Genomic DNA, 26324 nt, shown 5'->3' with positions numbered 1-26324 from the left:
CTTTGTCTTATTAGTATTATAAGTTCTAAATGTATTTCTTAATATTAACCTATCCCAAGACCTTTATTTGGCCATATGTATTATTTGAATAATACACTGCTCTATTCAGCTTGCTGGTGTTTTACTTAGGGTTCGGTATTTATACTCTTGAATGATGTTGCACTATGGCTTTTTGTATTTACTATAGTTCTCAGGTTTTGGGATCAGGATCATCCTAGCATCATGAAATGAACAGGGGAGATTTTCTATGCTTTAGAACGGTGATATTCAGCCTTTTTCATCTCATGGCACATAAACTAATTACTAAAATTCTGCAGCACACCAAAAAATGTTTTTTGCCATCTGACAAAAAAAAAAAATAGGTATACTTTTGATTTGCCCACACCGGACGACTATTGTTCTGTTAGCTGTTGTCATTTTTTTATTTGACAATCTGAGGAAAAAGAGGTCAGTGCCCCTGACTAAATAGTCAGGTGTTGCACGTTTTAAAAATTCTGGTGGCACAGCAGTGGAAAGTTACTGTTTTCGGACATGTAAATGGTTCCAGAATCACATCTCTCAAAGTTGTGACAGAACTTGCCTGCACACCTGGCTCGGTCCAGCTATATAGGTAAGCAGTGATATTTCCCTCTTTTTTCTTTTATGCCTCTATCGGTTCATTTAGATTTTTTCCCACCTTAAATAAATCTTAGTAGTTCGTATTTTCTAGGAAATTGCCTATTCAGAAAAACTACTAGTGGAGAAATGTTGATATTTTTCTGAACACTTCTAAGTACAGATTACCTCCCCCTTTTTATTACTAACGTGATACATTTGAGTTTTCTCTCCTTTTAGATATTTTATTGATTTGATTTTGTACAGATCTATCTACTTAATGTATCCCAGCCCTCTGCTGTATTTTTCAATTCTGCTCTTTTCTGTTTTCTAATGTATGAATTTCTACTTTTATCTATATAAATTTCTTTATTCAATTAATTTTTAAACACTTTATTATGAGACATTTCAAACCTACAAACAATTTATTTTTATTTTTAATCCTTACCTGAGGATTTTTTTTCATTGCTTTGCAGAGAGAGCGGAAGAGGTGAGGGGGCATCGAGGTGAGAGGCACGTCGATCGGTTGGTTGCCTCTGGCATGTGCCCGACCCGGGGGGACCGAGCCTGCAGCCAAGGCACCGGCCTTGACCAGAATCAAACCAGGGGCCTGCGGCCCGCCGGCCAACGCTCTAACCACTGAGCCAACTGGGGAGGGCCCTGCAAGCAATTTAAAAATGAAAATCCATATACTCACCCTGTGGGTTCTACAACAAACATTTTGCTGTATTTGCTTTATCACTTTTATCCATCTCTCCTTCTATCCATCCACCTTATTTTATGTGTGTTTCAAAGTAACTTGAATCTATTTTTTTATGCATTTCAAAGTAAGTTGCAAACATTGATAGACTTCACCCCTAAACACTTTAGCATTTATTCATTAACTAGAGTTCAATATTTCTTTATAATTTTTTTCTTTAATTATGTTTTATAATTTGTCTAGCTCCTTTAGTCCAGCATTTAGTTTTTCTCCTTTTAAATAACTAGTATAATAACATTTAAGATATACTATTTCAGGCCATTTTAGGGGAATTCCCACCCAACAACCCCTCATTTTTTTTTTTTTTTAATCAAAGATCAGGGGAGTCTTCTCCCTCCAGGCCCCAAATTAGGTAATAGATTATTTTTATTATAAGTCAGTAAATGTAAGGTTCAGAATTCTAAGAAGCATTTCTTAGTTCAGGTTGCTAGAACAAAATATCACAGACTGGGTGGCTTATAAACAGCAGAAATTTATTTCTCATGGTTCTAGAGTCTGGAGATCTGAGATGAGAGAGCCAGCATGGTCGGGATCTAGGTTGCAGACTGCTGAATTGTAGTCCTATTCTCACACGGTGGAAGGGGAGAGGAAGCTCTCTGGGGTCTCTTTTATAAGGACACTAATCCCGCTCATGAGGGCTCCACTCTCGTGACCTAATCACCTCCCAAAGGCCCCTCGCCCAAACACCATCACATTGGGGATTAGGTTTCAACATATGAATTTTAGGGGAATTCAAACATTCAGTCTATAGCAATACGGATACCAATAAGAAGAAATTTTCATTAAAGTCCTTTACTTTCAAACCAAGGAAGTATTAAGTAATAATAAGTCACTATCTACACATTTTTCTCAGCCCTTGGATGGTGAAGCTTCTCTCCTTCCTGGTTTCTAAGCTTTGGGCAGAGAGTCAGAGAAGCTCCCTCTCTTCTGAAGGAGGGACAATAAGAGGCTCATCAACAGTTTAGCATCATGGACATGACCTGGTGACAAATCCTCCCCATTCCAGCTTCCTACTTTCCTTTTGCTTATCCAAGATGGGCAGTGATGTCATCTAACCACAGCTTTTCTTTCTCATGTGGAGCTCTGACAGATGAACTTGGTCTACGTGCTAACAGGAATGCTGTACTGCAAATCAGCAAAACGTGAACTCTACCAAATACTCCACACTCAGTTATACCTTACATCTGTGATCTCATGGGACTAGAACAGCCTGAGCCTTGTGTGTCATGCTCTTCTAGTGACAGTCCCCACTGGAAGAACTATCATGGGACAAATGGCCAAGAATGACCAAGGAGGTTCCTGGATCACTTACTCAAGATTGTCCAAGGATTTCTTTCATATACGCATACTATCAAGTGCTTTAAATGAATTTCCTCATGTAATTCTCACAACCTTATTATGTGACAAATAGCATTATTAACACTGTTTACAGTTGATGCAACTAAGGCTTGAAGAGATTAAATAATTTCTCCAAGGTCTCATGGCTGGTAAGAAGCATAACAGGGATAGGTTGAACCCAGGTCTAACTCAAAGCTTATGTTCATTTTTATTATATAGTGTATTTGCTTCTAAGTACAGCCTTGGTTTCATCCCATATATTTTCCAACAGCAGTAATAAAGAGAGCATAACCTGGTAAAATAAGGAGATTTTCTACCAAGGTTTTTTCTTTCCCCTGCTTTTCTAGTTTCCATGGCCTTCCACTCATTGAGCCATTAAAATGAATTTCCTATTCCAAAAACCTCTGAAGATCAAGAGCCAAAGCCTGAAGGGCTTAAAGCATAGTTTGTACCTTAAATCATACTTTGGGGAAGAATTCATAATGATGTTAGAGTTAGACACTGCGAAGGGCTGAGTCACGAAGTGTAGAACATTCTGGGGAAACATGTCGGACAGAAACAAAATTCCTGCTCTGAAAAGGGAGATATGGCAGACATTTGCTGTGTTTGGCTGCTCAGCATGTGGGGAACTCTCTATCTGAGTATAGAAGATCTTGCACCTAACTATGGACACTGAAGGGGTGCAGACATTTCTCTGTTCTCTTTCTAGTAGGAAGGCATGTGGCCCAGGCTCAGCCAAACAGTGCTCCAGTCCAAGAATCTGAATCTGGAGGCACTGACCCAGAGGTGTGGAGGGGAGTCGAGAAAGATTCTAGAATGCTTCAATATTTATCCCCAAGAGAATAAAGTAGATGTGACCAAGTTTCCTTTAATGCGCAAGTTTAAGTTTTCTACCATCAGCAGAATTTTGCCTTGATCTACACAGAGAAACAACGGTAGCTTTTTACATATATAAATTGTGACCATGAATACTACACAGACAAAAATATGTGACATTTAAAGAGTGCTTTTTAAGTGTCATCTCAATCTAAGAACAAAAATCCTCTAAGATAGGTATTATTGTCTCCATTTCAAGCTCCTAGATCAGAATCAGTTGGTGGCCACATGACTTCAAGTCCATGCCCCATGCTCTTAACTGAGTATTCTAATTGTCATTCATCTGTTTTGACTGTGCCTTCATGCTGTTGGTCATGAACACTGGACTCGTGGCCAACAGCACTATAACTCACAAAGGAAGCTTATCTAACACACACATTTTCCTGAACTTAGGAATCCTAAACAGCACCACAACACTTCACTTGCAGAACATTTTAAATAGTAAAATCACCAACACAAACAGACAAAAATGCAAAAATCATGACACTAACTAGACTGTGAAGAGGTCATTTGTTTGCAGTATGAGAGCTGAAACAAGAAGAGCGTCTCCTTTTCAACCTGGAAACCTGTGTGTTGAACAACTCACATTTTTCGCTGCTCTGCACGTGTCCTCAAATGACTGCCTAAGCATCGAAAGTATTGATTTTAGGGTTACAAATAAATCTTAGGGAGTATTCGACTCATAAATATAGAACCTACAAATAAATGAGGATTGACTGTATTGATCAACCTCTAGAAGACACAAATGACCAATATCAGAAAAGATACAGGGGCGCCCCCGCACAACATACAGAAGATGAAAGGATAACAAAATGCTATCAACAACTTTATGCCTGTAAATCCCACCACTTAGATGGATGAAATGGACGAATCCCTTTTAAGGTAAAAGTCACCAAAGCTCCCACAAGAAGAAATAGATAATCTAAATTATTCTATATCTATTAATAAAGCTGAATTTATTATTTAAAACCTTCCATCCACCCAAAAATGAAAACACCTCCATGCCTAGATGGCTTATTTGAAGATTTGTAGCAAATGTTTATAGAAGAAATAATACTAATTTTGTACAAACTCTTCCAGAAAATAGAAGAGAGGACCCTCTTCAACTTCTTTTATAAGGCCAGCATTGTCCTGAGTTTTAAATCTGGAAAAAAACAAACAAAACCCAAAACATTACAAGAATAGAAAACTAAATAAAGAGCAACATCCCCCAAAACATAACTGAGACAGATTAAAGAAGCTATAAATAAATAGAAAGGTACACTATGCTGACGGATCAGCAAGCTCAATATTATGAAGAGAACAGTTCTTTCCAAGTTTACCTATAAATTCAAGGCAATACCAATAAAAATCCCAGCAGGCTTTTTCTTTGTTTGTTTGTTTGTTTTATAGTAATTGACAGGTTGATTCTAAAATTTATATGGGAATGCAAAGGACCTAAAATGGATAAAACAACTTTGAAAAGAAAAAAATGAGTCGTATTTACACTACCTGATTTCAAGACTTATATAAAGCTGCAGTAATCAAAACAGTGTGGTATTAGTGTACAAATACATATATAGATCAATAGAATGGAATAGAGAGCCACATATAACTGGCCAACTGGGAAAGAATTATCTTTTCAAGAAATGATACTGGAGCAATTGGATATTCATATGCCAAATAAGAGAGAATTACAACCCTGACTTCATACCACACGCCATAATCAAAATGAATGTAGGCGCTAAAACTAAATGTAAAAGCTAAAACTGTAACACTTCTAGAAGAAAACATAGAAACTTTTCATGATCTGAGAATCGGTAAGGAGTTCTTAAATAGGACATAAAACAAAAAAGAAATGATAACTTGGGTCGATCACCCTCCGTGCCATTTCTTGTCTCTGCTGCCTGGGTACCAGCTAGGACCAGCTGGGCAGTGACTCCCCCGCACACCAGCCTGGCGCCCTTGGTAGGGGCCAACTTTGGCGGAGCCCTAACCCTATTCAGCACATTGTCCCTTCCACGTGCCGGCTGCTAAGGCCAGCTTTAAGGCCTACAGACTCCAAAGATGCCATGTCCCTCACCCACTCTCAGGCCCTCTGTAGCCTCAGCCTTCACCTCTGTACAGGGAGATGTGAGTGAAGCTTGGTGGTCCCCTGACGGGCTCCCCTGTGTTCAGCTGTCTCCACACCATAGCGCTGAAGTTCTGGTTAGTCTAGAGGTGATAGAGAATTCTCCCTCCTGGGTTCATCTGCTCATTTCAGTGGGCATTTGTTGGCAAAATGGCAAGGGGAACTGAATATAAGGGGTTAGATGCCCACCAATCACCACCAGGAGCCCCTTTTGACTCAGGCTGGGCCAGGCTTTCTAACTCTAACGCTGAAAGTGCTCCAGTCCAGTATTTGCCCGACGCAGTGGGAGGGAGTCAACGGGGTAGGGCCCAGCCTTACAGCTGCCCTGTGATCAGCAAGTCAGTTCACTTCAGGGCCCCTTATTGAGAGCTTTTCAAATTAGCTTCCTTTCCTTAGAATTTCCTGGGCCCCTTCTCCATAGAGGAGTTACCCTGGGGAGTCACACTCCCGCTGCGCCTTCAGGCCAGAGCCCTCAGCCCGGGCGGGGCCATAACCGAGACCGAGACTCCCTAGAGCCAGGTGTGCCTTGACCACCGCCCCAAGGTCAGGAAAGGTCAGGACCTCGATAAGCTGAAGGGAAAAAAAGGCCCCGAGGGATGGGTAGGACTTCAAAGGGCGGAGATGAGCCGGCGCTTCCATTTCAACCTGGATTCGCGGCAGAGGGTATGTCCCCGGGGGAGAGCGGACGTGCCCGCGGACCCGGCGTCCCTAGACCTGGGAAGGCGGCGCACGCGGAGGAGGCGGGGAGAGCGCCTGTCCCAGGCCTGGAGCGCGGTCCTCGCCGCGCGTCGGCCGCCGAGCAGCTGCGGGAACCCGCGCGGAGGTGCAGGATTCCGAGTCCCGGGATCGCACCGCTCGGGGCTGGGATCCAAGAGGCCCCGGCTCCGGGTCCGCACCCGGAGAGCCCCGGGCAGCCTTCAGGGTCCCTACGCGGGGCGAGTCCTCGGGAGCCGGGCGGGAGGCTCTCGGAGCGCGGGGCGCGCAGCGCCTCCCCGGGGCAGCTGGCGGGGTGGCCCCGGGCGCCCGGGCGGCGGCAGCTGCCTAATAAGGCGGGGGCCGGGCCGCGCGGGGCGGGGCGGGGCTGCGGCCGCCGGGCCTCCCCCCGGGCTCCGCGGGCGGCGCGCTGTCCAGAGGCGCAGAGGCGGCGGGACCCGGGAGCGCGCCGAGCCGGCCATGGGCAAGTCAGGTGAGACCCGCGCGCCGGCCGGGCCGGGTGCGGGGCTGGCTGGGAGCCTCGGGCTCCGGGATGCCGGCCGTCACCCTCCCCCGCGGCGGGCCGGGTCCCCCGAGAGCCCGGCGGCCGCCTCCGGCGGGGATGGGGCTCCGGCTGCGACGCGCGCCCCGGGCGCGGGATGGAGCGGCGCGCGGGGCGAAGCGCCCGGGGCGCGGCGCGGGCAGTTTCCGGGGCAGCCAGGAAGCCGGGGTGCGGTGGGGCCGTCGGGGGAGAGGGAGGGAAGGCGAGGCGGGGAGGGACCCCTGTCTGGGGCCGGAGATGGAGCCTGAGGGCTCGCTGGCGCTGACGGGATTAGCGCTCCGCGCCCGGCCGAGGCGTGGCTTCTGCTTTGTTTCAGGAGGACTGAGTTGGGAGTTGGAAAAAGCCAACAAACTGACAGCATCTTTCGCTGCAAAGCGACGTGCTCCAACCAGTCCTCCTAAGGACAGCTGGAGCATCCTTCTGTCGTGCCCCCTCCCCTGAGTGCCCCTTAGTGCCAGGCTACGTGCCAGGGTGTCAGGCTCCCCCGGGGCATCGACTCCCACTTCCCCTTTTTCTCTAACCTGTTGGCAGCCCATCCTCACCACTGTGGCTATCCCCAGTGAACTTTCTAAAATGCGAGTCTTATCCTGTCACTCCACCTTCCATTCCATTGTCTGCAGGGGAGAGTGCACTTTCTTCAGCCCCGACTCGGGGTCCTCTGGGAGTTGGCCATCCCTTACCTCCTGAGGCTGGCATGCTGGTCCCTTTCCCTGGGTTCCCTTTTCTCCACCATCACTCTGCCTCTCCCACTTTTTTGAGGTTTAAAATCTTCTCCATCCTTGTAGACAACTTCTGGGCTGAGGGACCACCCCCGATTTCCCCTCCCCCTAGAAGGATGGTAGGTAGGTCTCTTCTTGGTTGCAGCGCTCACAGCAGTCAGCTTGGGGCACTACCCACGCTGTTTCCCACAGACCCCTCCCTCCTGGCAGCCGGGGCCCTGTCTGTCTCAGAGTAGTTACTGCCTCACAGCAGGCCCTTAATGAACAGCTGTTGAACCGAGTTCAAAAGTCCTGTTTCATGGGAAAGTGGGGTTGTTAGCCTGAGGAAGGTGAAACAGGGTCCCTTTAAAAAAATTTTTTTTTAAATGTTTTTACTGATTTCAGAGAGAGGAAGGGAGAGGGAGAGAGAGCTAGAAACATCAGCTGCCTCCTGTATGCCGCCTACTGGGGATCAAGCCTGAAACACCAGCATGTGCCCAGACAGGGAATTGAACCTCCAGGCCCACGGGTTGATGCTCAGCCACTGAGCAACACCAGCTGGGCACTGGGTCCCTTCTTGAATCTGCCCTCAAGATCCAGGCTCATGAGGTACCAGCTCTGGGAGTAAGCGGCTTTCCCTAGCGTTGGTCTTGGACTGCCTTACCAGCAGTGACAGGTCTGGCTTTCAGCGCTGGCTGGCTAATCACTTGCTGTGTGATCTTGAGCAAGGTTCTTTCCCCACCTGTACCATGAGGGAGGCCCATATGATCCCCAAGGTCCTTCACAGTATAGAAAGGTGACATAAGGAGTTGTCATGAAGCTGAAATTCACGATGATAGGTGGTGATGGGGCAAGAGCATGGCAGATGTGAGAGAGCATTTTGAGACATCAACTCTTTTCTCCATAAATCAAGAGAAGATCCACAAATTCTCTAAAGCCACGTTTTAATCAGTTATTTCTGGCTTCTCCGCTGAAACAGTTCTCCTGATCTGCTGATGTTCAGCTGTGCGCTCATTGTTCTGTCCGCTCGCCCATCAACCCATCTCTTCCTCCCTTTCCTTCCTTCTCTCCCCCCCTTTCTTCCATCCATTCCACCATCTATCATATCAGCTCTGACCAAGCTGTGGACTCAGTGCTGTGGAGGGCATGACCCTCATCCTCAGGAGTGTTCATTTGGATTGTGAAAGGAACCAATGGATCAAATGATCTGGGGATGAAGGACATGCTTCAGTAAGAGGTGGGAAGTGACTCAAGCCACAAGACAGGTGCAGGTGAAGAGCAGTGGGAGCTCAGGGGAAGGAGAGATCCTCTTTGCAAAGGGGCCTGTTGAAGGCTCCTGCAGGAAGTAGTCAAATCCCAGAGAGTCTTGGGACCTGAGACCTGGGGTGCCAATGAAGGGTATTCATCTGAAAGTGGCAGGACCAGAGCTGTGCCAGGGTGGAGGGTGGATCAGGTCAGGAGAGGGTGGAGGTGGGGGTCAGGAAGAGGTTGCTGCAGTTATTCAGGCAAGAGATGACAGAGGCATCTAAGGGACTGGAGAGGAGAGGGTGGGTTTTGGAGATGGTACCCTCAAGCTAACTTAGGCGACTTAATTTATGAATGAGAGGAAAGTGTTAGAGGTATGTCTGGGTGCAAGACAGTGGTGACACTTTCTAGGACTGAAGATACAGAGTCAAGCAGTTTTCAGAGGAGGGGGACAGTGATAGAAAGCAGGTTAGAGCTGGTTCAGGCAGGTGCCACCCCACACACATGTACACATACAACCAGGGACCTTCCAGAATGCTGGCCCAGGCCTCTCCCTCATAGCCACATGAATTTTATTTGTCTCTCCCAAAGACTGTAAGCCCCCAGGACAGTGTCTAGCTCCCCTAAGGGTCTCCAAGAGAAAGTGACTTTTGGGGGTAACCCAGGCCAATGGGCCTTTAGCGCAGGCCCAGCCTTGAAGCTCCAGGCCACTGCCCAAGGTCTGCACCACAAGGCCAGTAGTACTCACAGATGTGTAGACACACAGGGGCTTTATGTGGTTTCATAAAGACCGCTGTAAGGAGCCAGTCCCTGCATCTTCTGTGCCTTAGTTTCCTCATCACTGCATAGAAGCCAGTCTCTCTCTTTTATTTTTTTAAATATGTTTTTATTGATTTTTTTTTAGAGAAAGAGGAGGGGAGAGGGATAGAGAGATAGAAGCATCAATGAGGGAGAAACCATCTATTGGCTGTCTCCTGCATGGCCCCCCTGGGGATCATGGAAACCTCTAGTTCCTAATATAGTGATTACCAATTATTAAGCCCCTAGTGTATGCCAGGCTTGGAGCTAGTTCTTATCAACTGTATAGATTTATAGAGGCTGAGTAGCATGCCCAAGCTCAAACCTTGACCAGTAAGTGGACAAACTGGCATTTGAACCAGTTCTCTGACTTCCCAGATGTGGGCTTTCCCCACTACCACACTGACCACTTGTCACCTGCTCCCTGCCTGCTTCTCAGCCTGGAATCTGGCGCAGTAAGGACTTCTCCACACCCTCTCATTATCTCTAAGACTCTTACCGTCCCCTCCACCCACATCTGCCATCAGAGAAGAAAGCACTTAGATATCAACTAGCCCAGGAATTTTCTACTGAGCGGGACCCTGACACCTCTGCAGGGTGAGGCTGTGTGGGCCACATCAGTCCCAGCTGTTCCATTTTCATCTGTTGATTTTACTGAAAAAAAAAAGTTCAAAGAAAGGGCTTCCCTGCTTTGAAAATATTTTGAAAACCACAGATGTCATCCTTCCTTCTTACACAGATGGGGAACTGGAGCCCAGAGGGGCAGGGACTTACCCAGTGCTCAAGGCAGGCCTGAGAGGCCTGAGTGGCCACAGGAAGGGCTGGCGAGTGGACACTGGCTGCCCTGGCTCCTTCAGCCCCTCAGCGACTGTCTGCAAATGGTCAGCCTGGAGCACATGCTCCGGGACACCCTTGTTCCTATAGGCAACTGAGCCACTCTTCATTGACCATCATTCTTGCTCAGGGAGAGGAAAGTATGTGTAAAGTGGAAAGTATCTGAGATTTGGAGCAGAAGAGGGCTGTTCTTAGATCTAGCTCAAATGTGGACTCACTGTGTGAGATTGTGTAACTCACACGTCCTCCCAAAGACTGCAGCTTCCTCATCTGTAAAGAGAAGAACATGATCCTATTCATTTGCTTAATCATTCACTCAGCAAATATATGAGCTCAGAGGTACTGAAAGAGGTCATCAAAGATCGATTGAAATAGCAGCAGCCCTGCTTCCGTGGAATTCAGGGATGGGATCTGACTGGGCAGCGTCTCCCAAATCCAGAGGCTAAAGGGTCTTGGCTCAACAGTAATGATATAATTATAATTGACATTGAATAACTTCATTATGTTGCAGAACTGGTCTAAAGCAATGACAGATTAATTCTTTTAATTCTTACAACAACCCTGCATGGTAGATACTGTTATCCCCATTTTTCTATTTGGGGGAAATGAGACATAGAGTGATTAAGCACCTTGTCCATAATCACGCAGCTAGTCAAAGGCAGAGCTGGTATTTGCCTCTTGAATTTCCTGGAACCCAGGCTGAAAGAACAGAAGCTGCTCTTTTTTTTCCCCCCTCAACTTTTTATTCTTTCTTCCTGATAAACCAGTTTTACCCCAAAGATGGAACCAGGTCACTTTCCAGTGTTAAAGAACAGCATTCAACCGAGTAAACTTGAAGATCTAATTGGCTTTAGTCAGCAGTTCATAGGGTTCACTGCTTCTAGCAACTAGAAGGGTACTCCGTTGAGTTGTACAAAATGGAAGGTTTTTATAGGCAGAAAGAGGTTGAGACTAAGAAGTTAAAGGAGTGGGTTATTTTAGGCAGGGTCACCTCGACCTAGGGGGAAGCAGCAGGTCTTATCAGGCAGTTTGCCTTACTAGTGATCAGGAAATTCTAGACTGATTGGTTTAAAATGCCACTCCTAGGAGAAGCCGCAACTACAATTGGGTTATTAAGTTTTGGTTTGGTGAGGAGGCTTAGCAAAAGTGACTCAATTTGGGCCTGTTGTTTCTTTTTTAACACCAGTTTTTTGCCAATGGGGAGAAGGGGCCTGTCCACAATTCTAGTCCTGGGCCTCTTTGGTGGGGAGTGGGGAGAGAAATGAGTCAAGCTGGGCTCTAGGAGGCCTCAGAAGAGGGTAGATGCTGAGGGAGGAGCCTGTCCTAGCCAACAGCCAGGAGGGAGGAGGGGTGCAGACCTCCTCGGAGTCTTCATTTGACATTTAGAAGCCCAGGCCCCAGAGGACCTTCAAGAGCCCCCAGCTAAGATGCCTGTGCCCTCCACTGCCGCAGACAGCTCAGCCCTGCCACCTTTCCTCAGCCCCTCAGCCGCAGGGAGCCCTGCGGACAGCTCCTTCCACCTTTCAGCAGCTCTAACCTTGAGCCCCAAGCCTGCCCCTGGAACTTCTACTCCTGCAGCCCCTAGTTTTCTCCTGGGGCCTGAGACCTTAGTACTTTTCTCTCCCATCTCCTCTCCGCTCAAAGATTTGAAGGCAGCTGCCACTCTCCCTGGGCCTGACGCTCCTCCTGGGGCTGTCATCCCCTCTGTCTTCTCTGTGACTTCCTTTCACTGGTATCCCTTAGGGGTGGTATGGAGTTAAGGACAGTGTTTCTTTCTGCGTGGGCCTACCCCTGAATCAGTTGTGGGAATGTGAGCAGGTTACTTCCCTTCCTGAGCCTCAGTTTCCTCATTTTAAAAAGTGGTTACAGCCCGGCTGGCGTGGCTCAGCAGTTGAGCGTCAACCTAGGATCCAGGAGATCACGGTTTGATTCCTGGTCAAGGCACATGCCCGGGTTTCAGGCTCGATCCCCAGTCGGGGGGCGTGCAGGAGGCAGCTGATCAATGGCTTTCTCATCATTGATGTTTCTCTCTCTCTCTCCCTCTCCCTTCCTGTCTCTGAAATCAATAAAGATATACCGTTTAAAAATAGAAAAAATTTAAATTAAAAAGCAGATACAGTAGTGGAAGCTCCCACAAAAAGGTGGCGAGAAGTAAATGAAATCACGCACAGGCCCAGCACCAGCAGTAGTTGGCCAACATGCAGAAGAAAGGATCTCCCTGTTCCAGCCAGCACCCTGAGCCTCAGTGTACCCTCCTGTGAGGGTTTTTTTGCCTTTTTTCCCTTCTGTTTATCTTTGTCCCTGGGTTTTTCTACAGAAGTGGGGTGTGCCTCTTGCTGGGTGCAGTCACCAGTGATATCTCACCTCCCTGAGGCTGAGGTCCTGCTGTGAGGCGCCACCTGGGCTGGGACTGGCTGCCTTGGTGGAAGGGGACTCCTGGGACCAGTCAGAGGCATGGTAGGGGGCCTCCATGCCTCCCAGTAGGGGTGGGGACAGAGGGCTCCCCTCCTGATTACCAAAAAGTTCTCTTGACCCCTTCCTGGGAACCCTGGCCCAGGGAACTGGCCCTGCTGGGGACAATGACTGGCTTTGGCTTGTAGGCACCAAGCTTAGGGTGAACACAGAAACTTTCACTTTTGTTTCTCTCAACTTCCCCTATTCTGGGAGTGCAGTGACCTAGTTTTTAGCAGCCTTGTAAATGTCCCTCTCTGCCAAGGAAACTGCAGGGCCACAGCACTACAGGCCCAGAGTAGCCTGGCCCGACACTCGGGGCTGCCTGTAAACGGGCTTCCCATGCCTGTCCTGCCCATATTACTGTGACTGGACCTCACTGGACTGCGCTGCTGGGCCCACAGTCCTCAAGGTCGGTACTACTCACTCTTCAATTTATCAAAAACCCCTGGACAGCTCAACCACTGTGAGGAACAGTACCTTCATCTCCCCTGTGTCAGTATCTCAGCCAAAGCTCCTGAGGGCAAGTTCTGGCCTTCTCCTCATGTGCCCTCAGAGGCCCAGTGGGATTTGATTTGAACACTCAGGGGACCCGAGGGATCTGGCTGAGAGAGGGGAAGAGGATTCCCTGCTGGCTCATCTGCTCAGCCCCTGGGGTGAAAAGACAGCAGAGGAGGACAGCTGGTGAACGTGACTTGGGGCAGTGGAAGGAATGAGTGGTGCTTCATTCATTCTCCAGTTTACACCCCCCTGCCCACAGCCAGGCCTTGGGGACAGACTCCTGCCAGATGGAACTAGCTCAGTTTAAGGGTTCTTTGTAGCCCTCACTCCTAAGCCACCCAACTCACCCATTTCCACGGAGGGGCACTCCCAGATCCCTAAGGCTGTCGCTCAGGGCCTTCGCTACGGAACCTGAACAGGTGGCCTGGGATTGGGTGGATGGTGCTGCTGGGTGGAGGGCAGGTCAATGGATGGATGAATGGATGGCGGAGAGATGGGTGGGGCTCCATTTCAGATCCGAGTTGATGTGACTTCTGTCCACTGTTGACCATGCCTGACCTTGGCTTTACCCACTTTTCTCTCCCTAACCCGCCCCCTTGCCCTTGCCCTTTCTGAGGTCATGACCCATTGGGCACAGGCTCCACCTCATCCCTCAGTGCAGCTCTGAACCCAGCACCACCTCGCGCTTTCCCACACTCTCCCCTCATTCTTCTGCCCCAGGGCTGCCCTCCCCTGGCCCTCTCTTCACCTGCCCCTCTGCCTTCTTGATTTTACCAGCCCAGTGTGGGTACCCCCCACCTCAGCCACGCTTGTTCTCTCTGAGCAACCCTTCACCTGACCTTTCCCGTCCCCACTGCGCACCACAGGTCCAGTCTGAGATACCTAGACTTCTTTAAACATTTTCTTTCAGAAGTCTCATTGCTCACTGCCCAGCCCCAGCCCCGCCCCCCCAACATCTGCTCTGTACCCCCGGCCTGTCCTCCACTCAGCAGCCAGCAGGAACGTTCAGAAATGCCCATCTCAGCAGCTCACTCCTCTGTTCCCAATCAGTTGCTTCCCGTTGCTCCAGATAAAAACCCAGATCCCCAGCATGGCCCGCCCGGCCCTGCATAATCCCTGGGGTGCAGATGTGCAGAGCTGTGGAGGGCAACAGCAGGGGCGGGGCAGGGGTCACAGTCGCCCCTTTGGCTGCGGTACTGAAGGGGAGCCTGGCCACTGGCCTGAGGTCTGAGCTGAGGGGTTCTCCGAAGCCTGCCATCGTATTTTGGTGGGTCTTTGCCCTGCACTGAGACATTCTCCACTTTGAAATCATTGCAGCTTCCAAACAGTTTAATAACGAGGTCCTGAAGGCCCACAACGAGTACCGGCAGCAGCATGGCGTCCCCCCGCTGAAGCTCTGCAAGAAACTCAACCAGGAGGCCCAGCAGTGAGTCCCCCGGCACCCGGGGGGCGGGCCCTGCACAGAGCTGCTGCTGCGGCCAGAGGGCCCTCGGGTGGTTGGAGGGACATGAATTTGGGGGGCAGAAACAGCCAGGCTTGAATAACCACTCTGCCACTTATCTAAGCAGGTCCCTTTATCCCTCTGAGCTTCAGTTTGCTCCTCTGTAAAATGGGCTGTTTGGGGGACTCAGAAGAGATGCAGGTGTGAGCCAGGGAAGGAAGCGTGGCCACATCAGTTTAGGGCTCAGACTTTGGGCCTTCCCTGGGCTGGGCTGGCTCTGAGGAAACACCATGGTCTCTGGCAGGTATTCGGAGGCCCTGGCCAGCACGAGGATCCTCAAGCACAGCCCAGAGTCCAGTCGCGGCCAGTGCGGAGAGAACCTGGCCTGGGCATCGTACGATCAGACAGGTGGGTGCTTTCTCGGCTCCCCTGCCCCCTGCCCTCTGCCTTGGCAGCCAACATTCAAGCTCCTCCTGGGCCCCAGTGCCCTCCATGGTGTAGCTCTGTGACAGCCACAGGTCCAGAGAAGGAAAGGAACCTAGAGCTGGGCCTGCTCCTGGGAGCTGGCTGCAGCTCATCACAGGGTCCCTGCTGGCCAGCTCAGGGCCAGGCCTTCCCTGCTGCCAGGGACACAGGGATGAGTCACACTGCCCAGACCCCCCTTTTGGAAGGGCTCCCAGCTGAGGAGTAGGGTGAAGGACACAGACTGCCTCAGAGTCTCAGCCTGACCCTGCAGCACCCATGCAGCCCCAGCTACAGAAGAATTTTATTTTTGTCATATTTTTCTAAATTTTTTAACAGTGCTGGTGTATTAACTTTTTCATTAGAAAAGGACAATAGAGCTTTTGCCATGTTGGGGGGGAAAAAATCACAATAATGGGACAGACAATTCCTCATCTGAGGATCTAGCCTGGAATGGCTATCCCACCACACTGACCAGACATTCTTGAGCTCCCTGGCTCAGAAGGCCCTGTCCTGGCTTTTTAGGAAAAGTGTTGGAGAGCACTACCTCCCTCTCTGAAGCTTTCTCCAAACCCCAGCGGGAGAATGGCTCCTCCCTCCCTGGCCTCACATTCCTGGGAGTTCCCTGGGGAGGCCCAAGTGTCCTCTTGGTTTCCCCAGCTCTGTGGCCCTCCAGGAGAGATATGCGCATGCTCCTGAGGAAGGCAGGCGTCCACAGCCTGCAGCCGCCTCCCCAGGCCTGGTTTTGGGCCTGGTGGGCCTAGGGGAGGAGGGACAGGGATGGGAAAAAGCCAGTGGGAGACGTGGTTCCATCCTGGCCTTGAACTGGCTCTCTATGGAGCCTTCAGCAAATCCTTACATTCTCTGGCCCCAGTTTTCCCATCTCTACAGAGAGGAGGTTGGGTAAGTGGTTTCTAAGGCAGTGGTTCCCCACACTGGCTGCACATTGGGATCTTTTGTGGTGCTTTTAAAAACACCAGTGCCTGCCCGGCCGGGTATGGCTCAGTGATTGATTATCGACCTAGGATCCAGGCGATCGGGGTTCGATTCCTGGTCAGGGCACATGCCCTCGTTGTGGGCTTGATCAATGACTCTCTCATCATTGATGTTTCTATCTCTCTCTCTCTCCCTCTCCTTTCCTCTCTCTGAAATCAATAAAGATATATTTTTTTTAAATAAAAATTTAAAAAATTTAAAAATTAAAAAAATAAAAACACCAGTGCCTGGGTCTCTTCTCCAGACATACCTATGCAATCAGTTTGTGGCAAGCCCCAGGCATCAGCAATTTTTAAATGCTCCCCAGGTGAGGCCAGTGTGGCCACTGCTCTCAAAGGCCTTGCCACTCAAAGTGTGGTCCATAGAGCAGCAGCAGTATCTGGGAACTTGTTGGAAATGCAGGCTCATAGGCACCACCCTAGACCTACTGAATCTGCATTTTAGCAAGAGCCCCAGGTGACTCGTACATACATTCAAGTTTGAGACACTGCTCTGAGCCCTGAGCTCTGAGGCTCCTCCTAGCTCTGACCCTGAGGTCACCAGCTCTCAGGGAAACGCTGTGCGTTTTCTCCTATCAAAACCCCTGGGCCAGCGGATGGTCCAAGTGGAGACCCAGGCCCACCAGCTCAATTGCCTTTCCTCCTGTGGATATTTCAGGAGCCAAACTTCGGGTGAGATGAGTGCAGAGTCTCTGGAAAGCTAGGAGCATCATTAGAAGCCTTTGGAGTACCTTCCACTTAACTCTGTACAGAGGCCCAGAGAAGGGAAGGCCTTGCCTAGGATTACACAGTGAATTAGTGGCAGGGTGGGACACAGATACAGGTGTCCACAGGCCAGGGCTCTTCCCACCCCCCAAGGCCATCTCTTCAGCCTGGGGATACCCATGGGCAAGAGTCCCTGTTTCAGCTCTCTGGTCAGACTTTAGAAGCTTTATCAGACTTCTAATTGTGGGATGAGTGTTTTGGGGTTAATGGGAGAAGATGCAAGGATTAGGGAGTGGGTTGGTTTTGCTGCTGAGTTTTAAACAGTGTCTTTTCCATACAGGAAAGGAGGTGGCTGACAGATGGTACAGCGAAATTAAGAACTACAACTTCCAGCAGCCTGGCTTCAACTCTGGGACTGGTGAGTAGCAGGTTCACACCGGTGACCTGGCCCTGGGCAGCGTGGCAGCTGGGTGTCTGATTTCAGAGAGGAACTAGCCTTCAGAAAGTCAATCATTTCCCTCCTGTTTTATCTCTCCCATATTCTCTGGTTTGACTTTTCCCAAAGGGTAAAACTTTCCCCATCATACACACACACACCCTCCATCTAAATGCTCCCAGGCTGCCCCACCAGCTCCAGGGTCTTCAGGTAACGAGTGTGTCCTAGGGAGCTGTGGATTATAAAGGCTGCCGAGTGCTTCTTTCCAGAAGTGGTGCCTCAGCACCTGTAACCTGTCATCCTACTTCTAGTCTTGCTCCCCTGCACTCCAGCCTGCTCCCTAGCACCCAGAATAGTCTAAAACCCTCTCTGCCCATGTTGCTCTTCTGATTAAACTGCCGAAGGCTTCCTGGGGCCTTCAGGACAAGGGCCCAGCTCGCTCTTCTCTTGGTTTTAATTCCTTCCTCCCTTCACACCCCCTCTTCCTTCTCGACATGCGCCCCACACCTCCCAGGCATTCTCCCTTCACCTTTACCTGCAGTTTGTGGCTCAGGTGAGCTTGGAATACAGAATGCCTGGAGCTAGTCTCCACCCTGGCACTATCATTTGTACAAACTTGGGTCGATGCCCCATCCTTCCCTGTCTCAGAGGGAAAGGGACCAGTGGTGGTCTCTATGGGACATTCTGAGAGGTGGAGTTTAGATGCAGGGAGGAGCTGACTGTGGGACCACCCAGGCTTCCTCATAGGCCCCCATGGCGAGCGGTAAACTTTTAACTTAAAAAAAGTCCCAGGCAACCACCCTGAGCTCTGGGCTTCCTCTTGTCCCTCACCAGGCTCCTGTCTTTCCTCAGAACCAACTCAGATGCACCTGGGGCAGCCCAGGATGGGCTGGAAGGGGCTGTGAGTTTCTCCGACCCGAAAGTACGAGAGAAACTGAGAAAGGGATTCTCTATCCATTCTATCCCTCCACCCTAGCCCACCCCACCCCACCCCACCCATGGGTGGAGCCACTTATGGCCCCCCACCCTCCGGAGGGTTATTCAGAAGCAGGAAGTGACATGTTCTCGGAACCAGTCACTGTTTCCTGTGGTTTTCGGCTCACCCTTTCGGGCAGGGGTTCTTGCAACTGTGTGGGCAGGACTGTGGGGCAGGGATCGAAACATCTGCTGAGGTGCCTCTGCCCTCAGCGCTCAGGCCTGAGATGAGCAGGCTGTGTCAGGGCCCTGACGGAGAACTGATGGTTCTGTGGCAAATTCAACTGGATCCGTGAGGGAGGGAATAGTAACAGCCTCCTTCCAGTGATTAAGGATGTGTAGGCAGAACCTGGGGTCCTTTTATGAAGGTCTGTGTCTGATTTTAGTGTCTGGATCGGTTTTGCAATGAGGAAGATTCACAGGCAGTTGGACACGTGTCAGAGTGAGTTGCTAGCTTTGTTCCCCATCCACGGCCACGTAAGCCTTGCAACACCCTTTGGAGGTAGGACTTCCTGCCGCTAGTTTTGCAGAGGAGGGCACTGAGCCCCAGGAAGGGGGAGAGACTTCTTTATATCTTCTGTCCTCAGTCTGATGTTCTTTCCATGTTCCCTGCTCCAAGGCAGGGATGTCAGAGCCAGGTATGGGACTCAGCTTTCCATGATCACTGAGCGCCTGTCTCACCCATTGCCCCATACCTCCCTCCCCTAAAGAGGAAAACCCCAGAGCAACTAGCCCCTATGCCATCCCAGGTGCCAGTGGGTAATACCTGGGGACAGACAGAGCCTGATCCTCAGACAGGAGCACAGCTTTGGATGGAGTTATAATCAGGACTTGCAAGACCCTTAAAGATCTGCAAGCCCGTCTCCCCACCTCAGCCTCCCCCAGAGCTGCACCACTGTTCAGAGCTGGGATCCCCTGACCTGAGTTCATGTTGTAGGCGAAAGGGCCTTTGAAATATCCTATAATCTCTCTCCACCCCACCCCACCCCTGTCAGCGCCTTGTGATGAAAAACACAGCTCTATGCTATGTGCTGAGTAGAGGGAAACGGTTTCTTGGAATTCCTTCCTTTTATGTTCTATTTTAATGAGTAGGTTTGTTTGTTTATTTATTCTGAATTAATAATACTTTTACATGACATGAAATTGGTAAACTGTATAAAGTGAAAAGTCTTCCTTCCGTCCCTGGTCTCCGGCACTTTCCCTCCCAACCCATGAGAGCAGTTTCTTGTGTACCACTCTAGGGGCTGTTCTGAGCTTACAGCAGCATTTGTGGAAATGTAGTTTTTTTCTCTCTGTTTTTATACTCTGGTGTCAGATACATGATCTGTTTTGCACTGGCTTTCTGCACAGAGCAGACTGGCAGAAACTGTCCCATATCAGGACAGAGGGAGCCTCCTCATTGTTTCTTACCGTTGCACACTGTTGCCTGCCAGAGATATACTGTACCTTACTTAATGTGTTTTTCAAATGTATATTTTAGGGAGTTTGGGTGCATAGCAGGAAAGAGGATGTGATCCGCTTAGGAAAAAATGAAAAAGAGAAAGGAAGCTGTCAGTGGCTGGGAGTTAGAAGCCAGTGTGTGTGTGATGGTTGCTAAGGAAGCCGCGTCCTTTGATTCCGCTGTGAGTGTCATACTCACTGTCTGGGCGGGGACGGAAACCTCCGTAGCCCACAGAGAGGCTGCCTAGTGTCGCCCATCGGGCAAAGGCTCCCGCAGGCACTCACGCTGCGGAAGCTCCTGTTGTGTCTGTGACCATGATCTTGGCAACCGGCGGATAAATAGCAGCTCTTTCTTCCTTTTCTGGGTGACAGAGGGAGTGGGTGGGGCAATGGCCAAAGCATGTGGTCTCTTGAGACAAAAGGCTCGTATGAAAAAGGACTTGAGCCTTAATGAAAAGACAGCCCGCGGAAGCAGCGACACCTGGCAAAGCTGCCAGAGCCTGAGCTGTGGCTCAGAACCGTGAGGGCCAGGGGAACTGGCCAGAAGTGTTTCTCCCCTAGTCTGAGGTGGAAGTCTGAGTTTTTTGGGGCAGTGGTTAATACAAGTTTAAGGATCAGTGGGAAAGGTGCATAATTGTACGTCAGGTTCGTTTTCTTTTCATTCCTGCTTTGATTGTATCGCATCAACTCTATTGATTAGTGTTGGCGTTTGGTTGTTTTCAGAACGAAAATCTGTTTTGGATGTAGACAAATAAACTGTACCTAAATTTAAGAATTATAAAAATGGAGTCAACCGTAGGGGGAAAAAACAAACGCAATGTAATCAAAAAACATTTATTTAGTCCTTGATGTAGCTGATACACATGGGAGACATCAACGCTGTCTCTTCCCTGAGAGACTGGAAAAGTGGATACCAGGCTTTCTTTCTTTTGTGGTAAAATACACTTAACATAAGATTTAACCGTTTAGCCATTTTAAAGCTACAGTTCAGTGGACTAAGTACAGTCACACTGCTGTGCAGCCATCACTGAGTCATCTCCCGAACTTTTTCATCGTCTCACACTGAAATCCTGAATCCATTAAACACTGATGCCCACCCCTCCCTCACCCCCACTCCAAGCCCCAGTAACGACGGTTCTGCTTTCTGTCTCTATGAACTTGACTATTCTGGGAACCTGATATAAGTGGGATCATGCAGTATTTGTCCTTTTGTGTCTGGCTTATTTCACTTAGGATAATGTCCTTAAGTTCATCCATGTTGTAGCATAAGTTAGACTTTCCTTCTTTTTAAAGGCTGAATAATATTCCGTTGTATGTATATACAGCATTTTGTTTATCTGTTCATCCAGTGATGGACATTCAGTCCCCCGCCCTTTGATTACTGTGAGTAATGCTGCTTTGTACATTGGTGTACAAGTATCTAAGTCCCTGCTTTTAATTCGTTAGGGTATATACTTAGAGGTGGAATTGCTGGATCATATGATAATTCCGTGTTTAACTTTTTGAGGAGCTGCCCTACCGTCTTCCACAGCAGCTGCACCATTTTTCATTCCTATCAGCAATGTACAAATTTTCCAATTTCTCCACATCCTCACCAAAATTTGTTTCTTTTTTTAAAAAAATAATAGTCACCCTAATGGGCATAAAGTGGTTACCCTCTTTCTTCCTTAACCACCCTGTGAGAAACTTAGCTTCTCTGATCATGATTTCCCTCCCTCCCTCCGCCTCTTCTCCATCAGATACATATTGAGCCCAGTGCCAGGCACTGGGGATACGGTGGTCGAGACAGCAGATGTGGTGCCTGCCCTCCAGGAGGAAACATAATTTCTTTAAGGTTATTTTAGCAAACAGATGCCATCCTGTGACATGGGGGTAATTATCCCATTGACCTGTCACCTCAACAGTAAAAGTGGGAGAGATGAGCTCCCAACCTTTACTCCTAGGAGATAAGGAGAATTTATGGTCATCCAGCAAAGAGTACCTCACAGCATCAATTCTTTGACCCCAAAATGGGAATCCATTAAACACTTAACACCCATCCCTTCCATGGGAAGCTAAGCCATGTTAGCAGCTTGAAAGGACAAATGAGTAAGGGGCAGGTGGCCTGAGTGGGAGACCAATAACGAGGAGCTTCAGCAAGCCACAAAGGGTCTAGAGGGTCAGGCAGTCGCTTGAGCAAGAACTGGGCTGTTCGGCTCAGAGCAGAGGGAATTGAAGTGGGCTCTACCTTGTTAAGGTCTCGAAGAGCTCATAGAAGGCCTGCATTTCCAGTGAGAGCAGAGCCTGAGTCCAAGAGGGCCCTTTCATATGCCTTTCGTTCATTCATTCATTCAATGAAAGTTTCTTTTACACTTTGCACGTGCCAGGGTACTGGGCATACTTCAGTGAGTAAAACAATTTTGCCTCTACCCATGTGGGGCTCATAGCCTCCTGAAAGAGCCAAGCAATAAGCTAGTAATCAAATCGATCACTGCAAATGGTTAAGAATGTTATGAAGGGGGGGGAAAAGAGGTGTGATAAGACTATCTTGGGAGGGGGGTGTTCAGGAACTCAAAGTGGTTGTGAAAGGCTGAGGCCTGAGGGACAAGATGTTGGTCATCAGAAGGGTATTCTATGCCAGTGTGTGCAAGGGCCCCATGGTGGGAAATAACCTGGGGTGTTCAAGGAATGGAAAAGAGACCACTGGGCCAAAGCATTCACTTTATTCTAGGTGCAATCGGAAGCAATCGAAGGATTTTTAAGCAGGGAAGTAAACAGATATGACTTCGTCTCAAAACTATCACTCTGAAAGTGATTTGGAGGAGACAAGGGTGGAAGCTGGGGAACCAGCCAGGGGGCTATTGCAATGGCCCAAGTGAGAAAAGTTTGTGGTTGGGACCAAAGTTTTGGGGGTGGATGGACTTGAGATGTATGTTAGAGTTAGATCCGTCAGGATTGAATGATGGGTTGTTGTGGGGAAATTAGGTAGGGGGAGGAATGCAGACCTATCCCTAGGATTGCGTGCATAGAGGTGCCGTGAAAGGAAATGGGAGGGTAGGGAGAGGGATAACTTTGGGCAGACCAAAATCAAGAGTGAGGTTAAATTTGAGATGCCTGTGAGTCATCCAAGTAGAAATGTCAACTAAGTAGTTGTGTTTGGAACACAGAGGAGAGGTTTGGGCTGCAGAAATAAATTTAGGAGCCAGGGGAAGATGAAATTGCCTAAGGACTGCAGCAAGACAAGAGAGCCCAGATTCGAGCCTAGGGAAATGCAGGTCCTCCACCATTTATTTACAAGTGAGGTCAGGAGGAGGGGGAAGAGGCAGTGGGACCGGAGGAATGCCGAGAGGTGGCATCATGGAAGCCAAAAGAGGGGAGTGCTTTGAAAAGGAGAGGGGTCAACCCTATTAAATGTTCCTGAGATGTCGAGTAAGATGAAGACAGAAAGTGACCGTTGGGGAGGAACATGGAGATCGTTGGTGACTTTAAAGAGCGCAGTTTGGAGGAGGGTTGGAGGCAGGTGCAAGGTGGGGTGGCATCCTAATTGTTAGGGTCACTGGGTTCTGTAGTGATCTCTGGGAAACCATGAAACCTTTGGTCATCGAACAGTGGTGAGGTGAGTAGAGTCATTGTCGTGACTGAGAGGACCCGATGCTACAGAAGTCAGGTAGTTGGTAAGTTTTGGGTCTCCTTTCTCTGATCAGTGTCTGAAGATCAAGCTTCTCCGAGCCTGGCAAGATGCAGGGGGCTCAAGACTCTTTTGAAGCTTCCTTCCCTGGGCTTTGCTGACTAACCTGTACCCCTCTGCCCCTGCCTGCTTCCCTACAGGACACTTCACGGCCATGGTGTGGAAGAACACAAAGAAGATGGGAGTGGGGAAGGCGTCTGCAAGTGATGGCTCCTCCTTCGTGGTGGCTAGATACTTCCCAGCAGGGAATGTTGTCAACCAGGGCTACTTTGAAGAAAACGTCCTCCCTCCAAAGAAGTAACTTGCCAAATGTAATGGGCAGATGGCAGACTTAAGAACGTGGCTATGAAGTGCCTAGAACAACAAACACTCAGCTGTGTGTGTGTCTTTGTGGGTGTCTGTGCTTGTGTGTGTGAAGCATGTGGTGCCTCTTGCACACACCCTCAGATAGACAGTTTTGCATCAACTCGTTCTTATCAAAGGAATGAGCCAATGAAGCCTTTACTCCGATGGTTAGACCACAGTTATTTGGACTTTGGGGGAAAATCCATTTTTAAATTTTTTTTGTTATTTCCTAAGCAAACTTCTTTTGTACCTTTCTTACTTATAAAATCCATCCCTGGACTTTTTGTATTCCAAACGTTTGTGATGCTGAGAAATGAAGTTCATTTCCTGTGATCTTCATGTGTTGTAATCTACTTGTAGTAGATATTTAAGAATATTAAAACTTCATTTAAATGTGACATAAAACACAACTTTACATAAACATAAAGCAGCTTCCATGAGAAACATGGTGCAGGCAGGGGTTCCATTTCACAGAATTATTGAGATTTCTCAGTTGTAAGACATGATGTCATCTGCATGCCTCTTAGAATTCTCTAATGGGATTGCCAAAGAACAACTGGAGAAAAAGCTTCAATTCCTTGCATTTTCCTACCTTTAAATATCAAAGTACTGCTACCACCACCACCTTTTGACACACCTCCATCTTTTTTTTTAAACCCCTGGCATTTTATAGCTTGATATGCACCCCCTGATTTCTGGGGAGCTGGGCTAGGCCTGAAAGTCACCCTTCCCCCAACTCTGCCCAAGGCCTGTTGTGGGAGAGGGCCCCTCACACTGCCTGGGCTCTTGGCCAAGCGGCCTTGGACGGATGAAGTCAGCGTTCGGGTGAGGGTGACCTCACTTGGGGCCCCAGAGGAAACCCTCCAGCCCCTGCTCCCCCCACACAGAGTGGGAGCCTGGGCTGTTCCTGGCAGCTGTGGCTGCAGCTGTGCTGCTGCTCCCTCCTGGAATGTGTGACAGGCCCAAATGTTCCTGGGAGATATCCCATGCGGGGGCTTAGAGTCACTAATTTGGTTCTGTGTTTTGCCTCAGACTACACTAAGTGCCCCTGAATAACAATTTCACATGGCCCGTGTGGGAGGGACCAACCCGGATGCCGAGCTGAGTGTCCCTGAAATCATGGCATCTCCAGGTGGGCAGGGAGCAGGAGCGGGAGTTAGGGGTTGCCTGCTGAAAGGCCCGCGTCTGAGCAGGCCAGTCTTTGAAACATGTTTCCTGAAGGTCTGTTGCCCTGTGAACACAGTCTCATGCTGTGCCCAGGGATATTGACCAAGACAACAATAAAATCTTTCTTTTGTGTCAGTTTTTCCTCCCCTGTGACTCATGCCTGATTCCGAATCAGTGACTAAGGTAATCCATAACTGAGTCCTTGCCTTAGTATTCAAGCTTCTGAGTATTTCCAACCTCTCCCCTGTAGACTGTGCCCCTTAAGCAGCCCGCGGTGAACCCTGTGACCTACCATCACACAGCTGACTGGACTGGAGTGGACATGTGGTCCCAGAGCTGCCAATCCCGGGGCTGGCCACGGGCCAGGAATGTGGTAAGAAATATGGAGAGAATTTACCAGTGGAACTGAAAAAAGAAGGATGCCATGAGTTTGAATTAGGGCCATGGCAAGCCAAAGCTATAGGAAAGCCAAGTAATGAGTTGGAAATACTGTATATAGAAGTGAGAAAGATAGTTGTTAAAGGTACAAAAGAGGTAGAGATACTGAAAGACTGCTCCTGTATTTTCTATTTCCAGGTCAGATCTGTGTATTCTGAAAACATGCACTCATTTTCTTCAGGGTTTCCCAACAAATTGATATATCAGCTGATGGTCCCAGAAAGTTAAAAATATTAGGGTTCCCTCCCCTAGGGAGTCTTCGTTGGCAGGAAATCCTGAGCTAGGCAGGAAGCTGAGGATGGATTGGATGGAGATCCTTTGCAGGCCACACCTGGGTAGCCCCCATGGGCAACAAGGACTCAATGACCAGTTATTGAACTTCCTAGTGGCTCTAAGAAACACCCTCCACCCAATACATACACATCTATAACCAGGTGGTAGATGCTGGCATGCAGCCCGCCTCTCTAGGCCGGAGTCTGATTCCTCAGTTGGCTGGGGTAAGGAAAAAGCTGACCAGAGGAGCTTTCCAGACTGAAGAAAAGCCAGACAACAAAGCTGGCTGAGCAGGTGGGCACTAATCTCACTTCTTTATTGGATTTCTTAAAGATGACAACTCCCACATGTTCAACAAAAAGCAACAGAGAAGCCAGATTCCAGCTCTCCTTTGCAGCCAGGGGGCGGCGGAAGCAGTCAGGAGCCCTGTCGCCAAGCCTAGCTCTGTGCCTGAGTTGATCAAGGCCCTTATCCTCTCTGGGCCTCAATTTGTCCAGCTGTACAGGGTCTGGAACATGGA

General features: G+C 49.1%; 1 protein-coding gene across 1 annotated transcript; it reads left to right on the top strand.

Annotated features, from left to right (window-relative positions):
• The first annotated feature begins 6483 nt into the window (after positions 1-6483).
• GLIPR2 (GLI pathogenesis related 2) lies at positions 6484-25228 on the top strand. Its single transcript, XM_081151236.1, has 5 exons — positions 6484-6864; positions 14778-14886; positions 15206-15309; positions 17404-17481; positions 23722-25228. Exons 1-5 carry the CDS (start codon positions 6852-6854, stop codon positions 23880-23882), a joined length of 465 nt encoding a protein of 154 aa, XP_081007362.1. The 5' UTR covers positions 6484-6851; the 3' UTR covers positions 23883-25228.
• The last annotated feature ends 1096 nt before the right edge of the window (positions 25229-26324 follow it).

The sequence above is a fragment of the Miniopterus schreibersii genome (genome assembly GCF_964146895.1).
Source record: "Miniopterus schreibersii genome assembly, chromosome: 11".
Classification (NCBI taxonomy): Eukaryota; Metazoa; Chordata; class Mammalia; order Chiroptera; family Miniopteridae; genus Miniopterus; species Miniopterus schreibersii.
The sequence above is the reverse complement of the archived record's forward strand: the minus strand, read 5'-3'. Positions and strand labels throughout refer to the sequence as shown.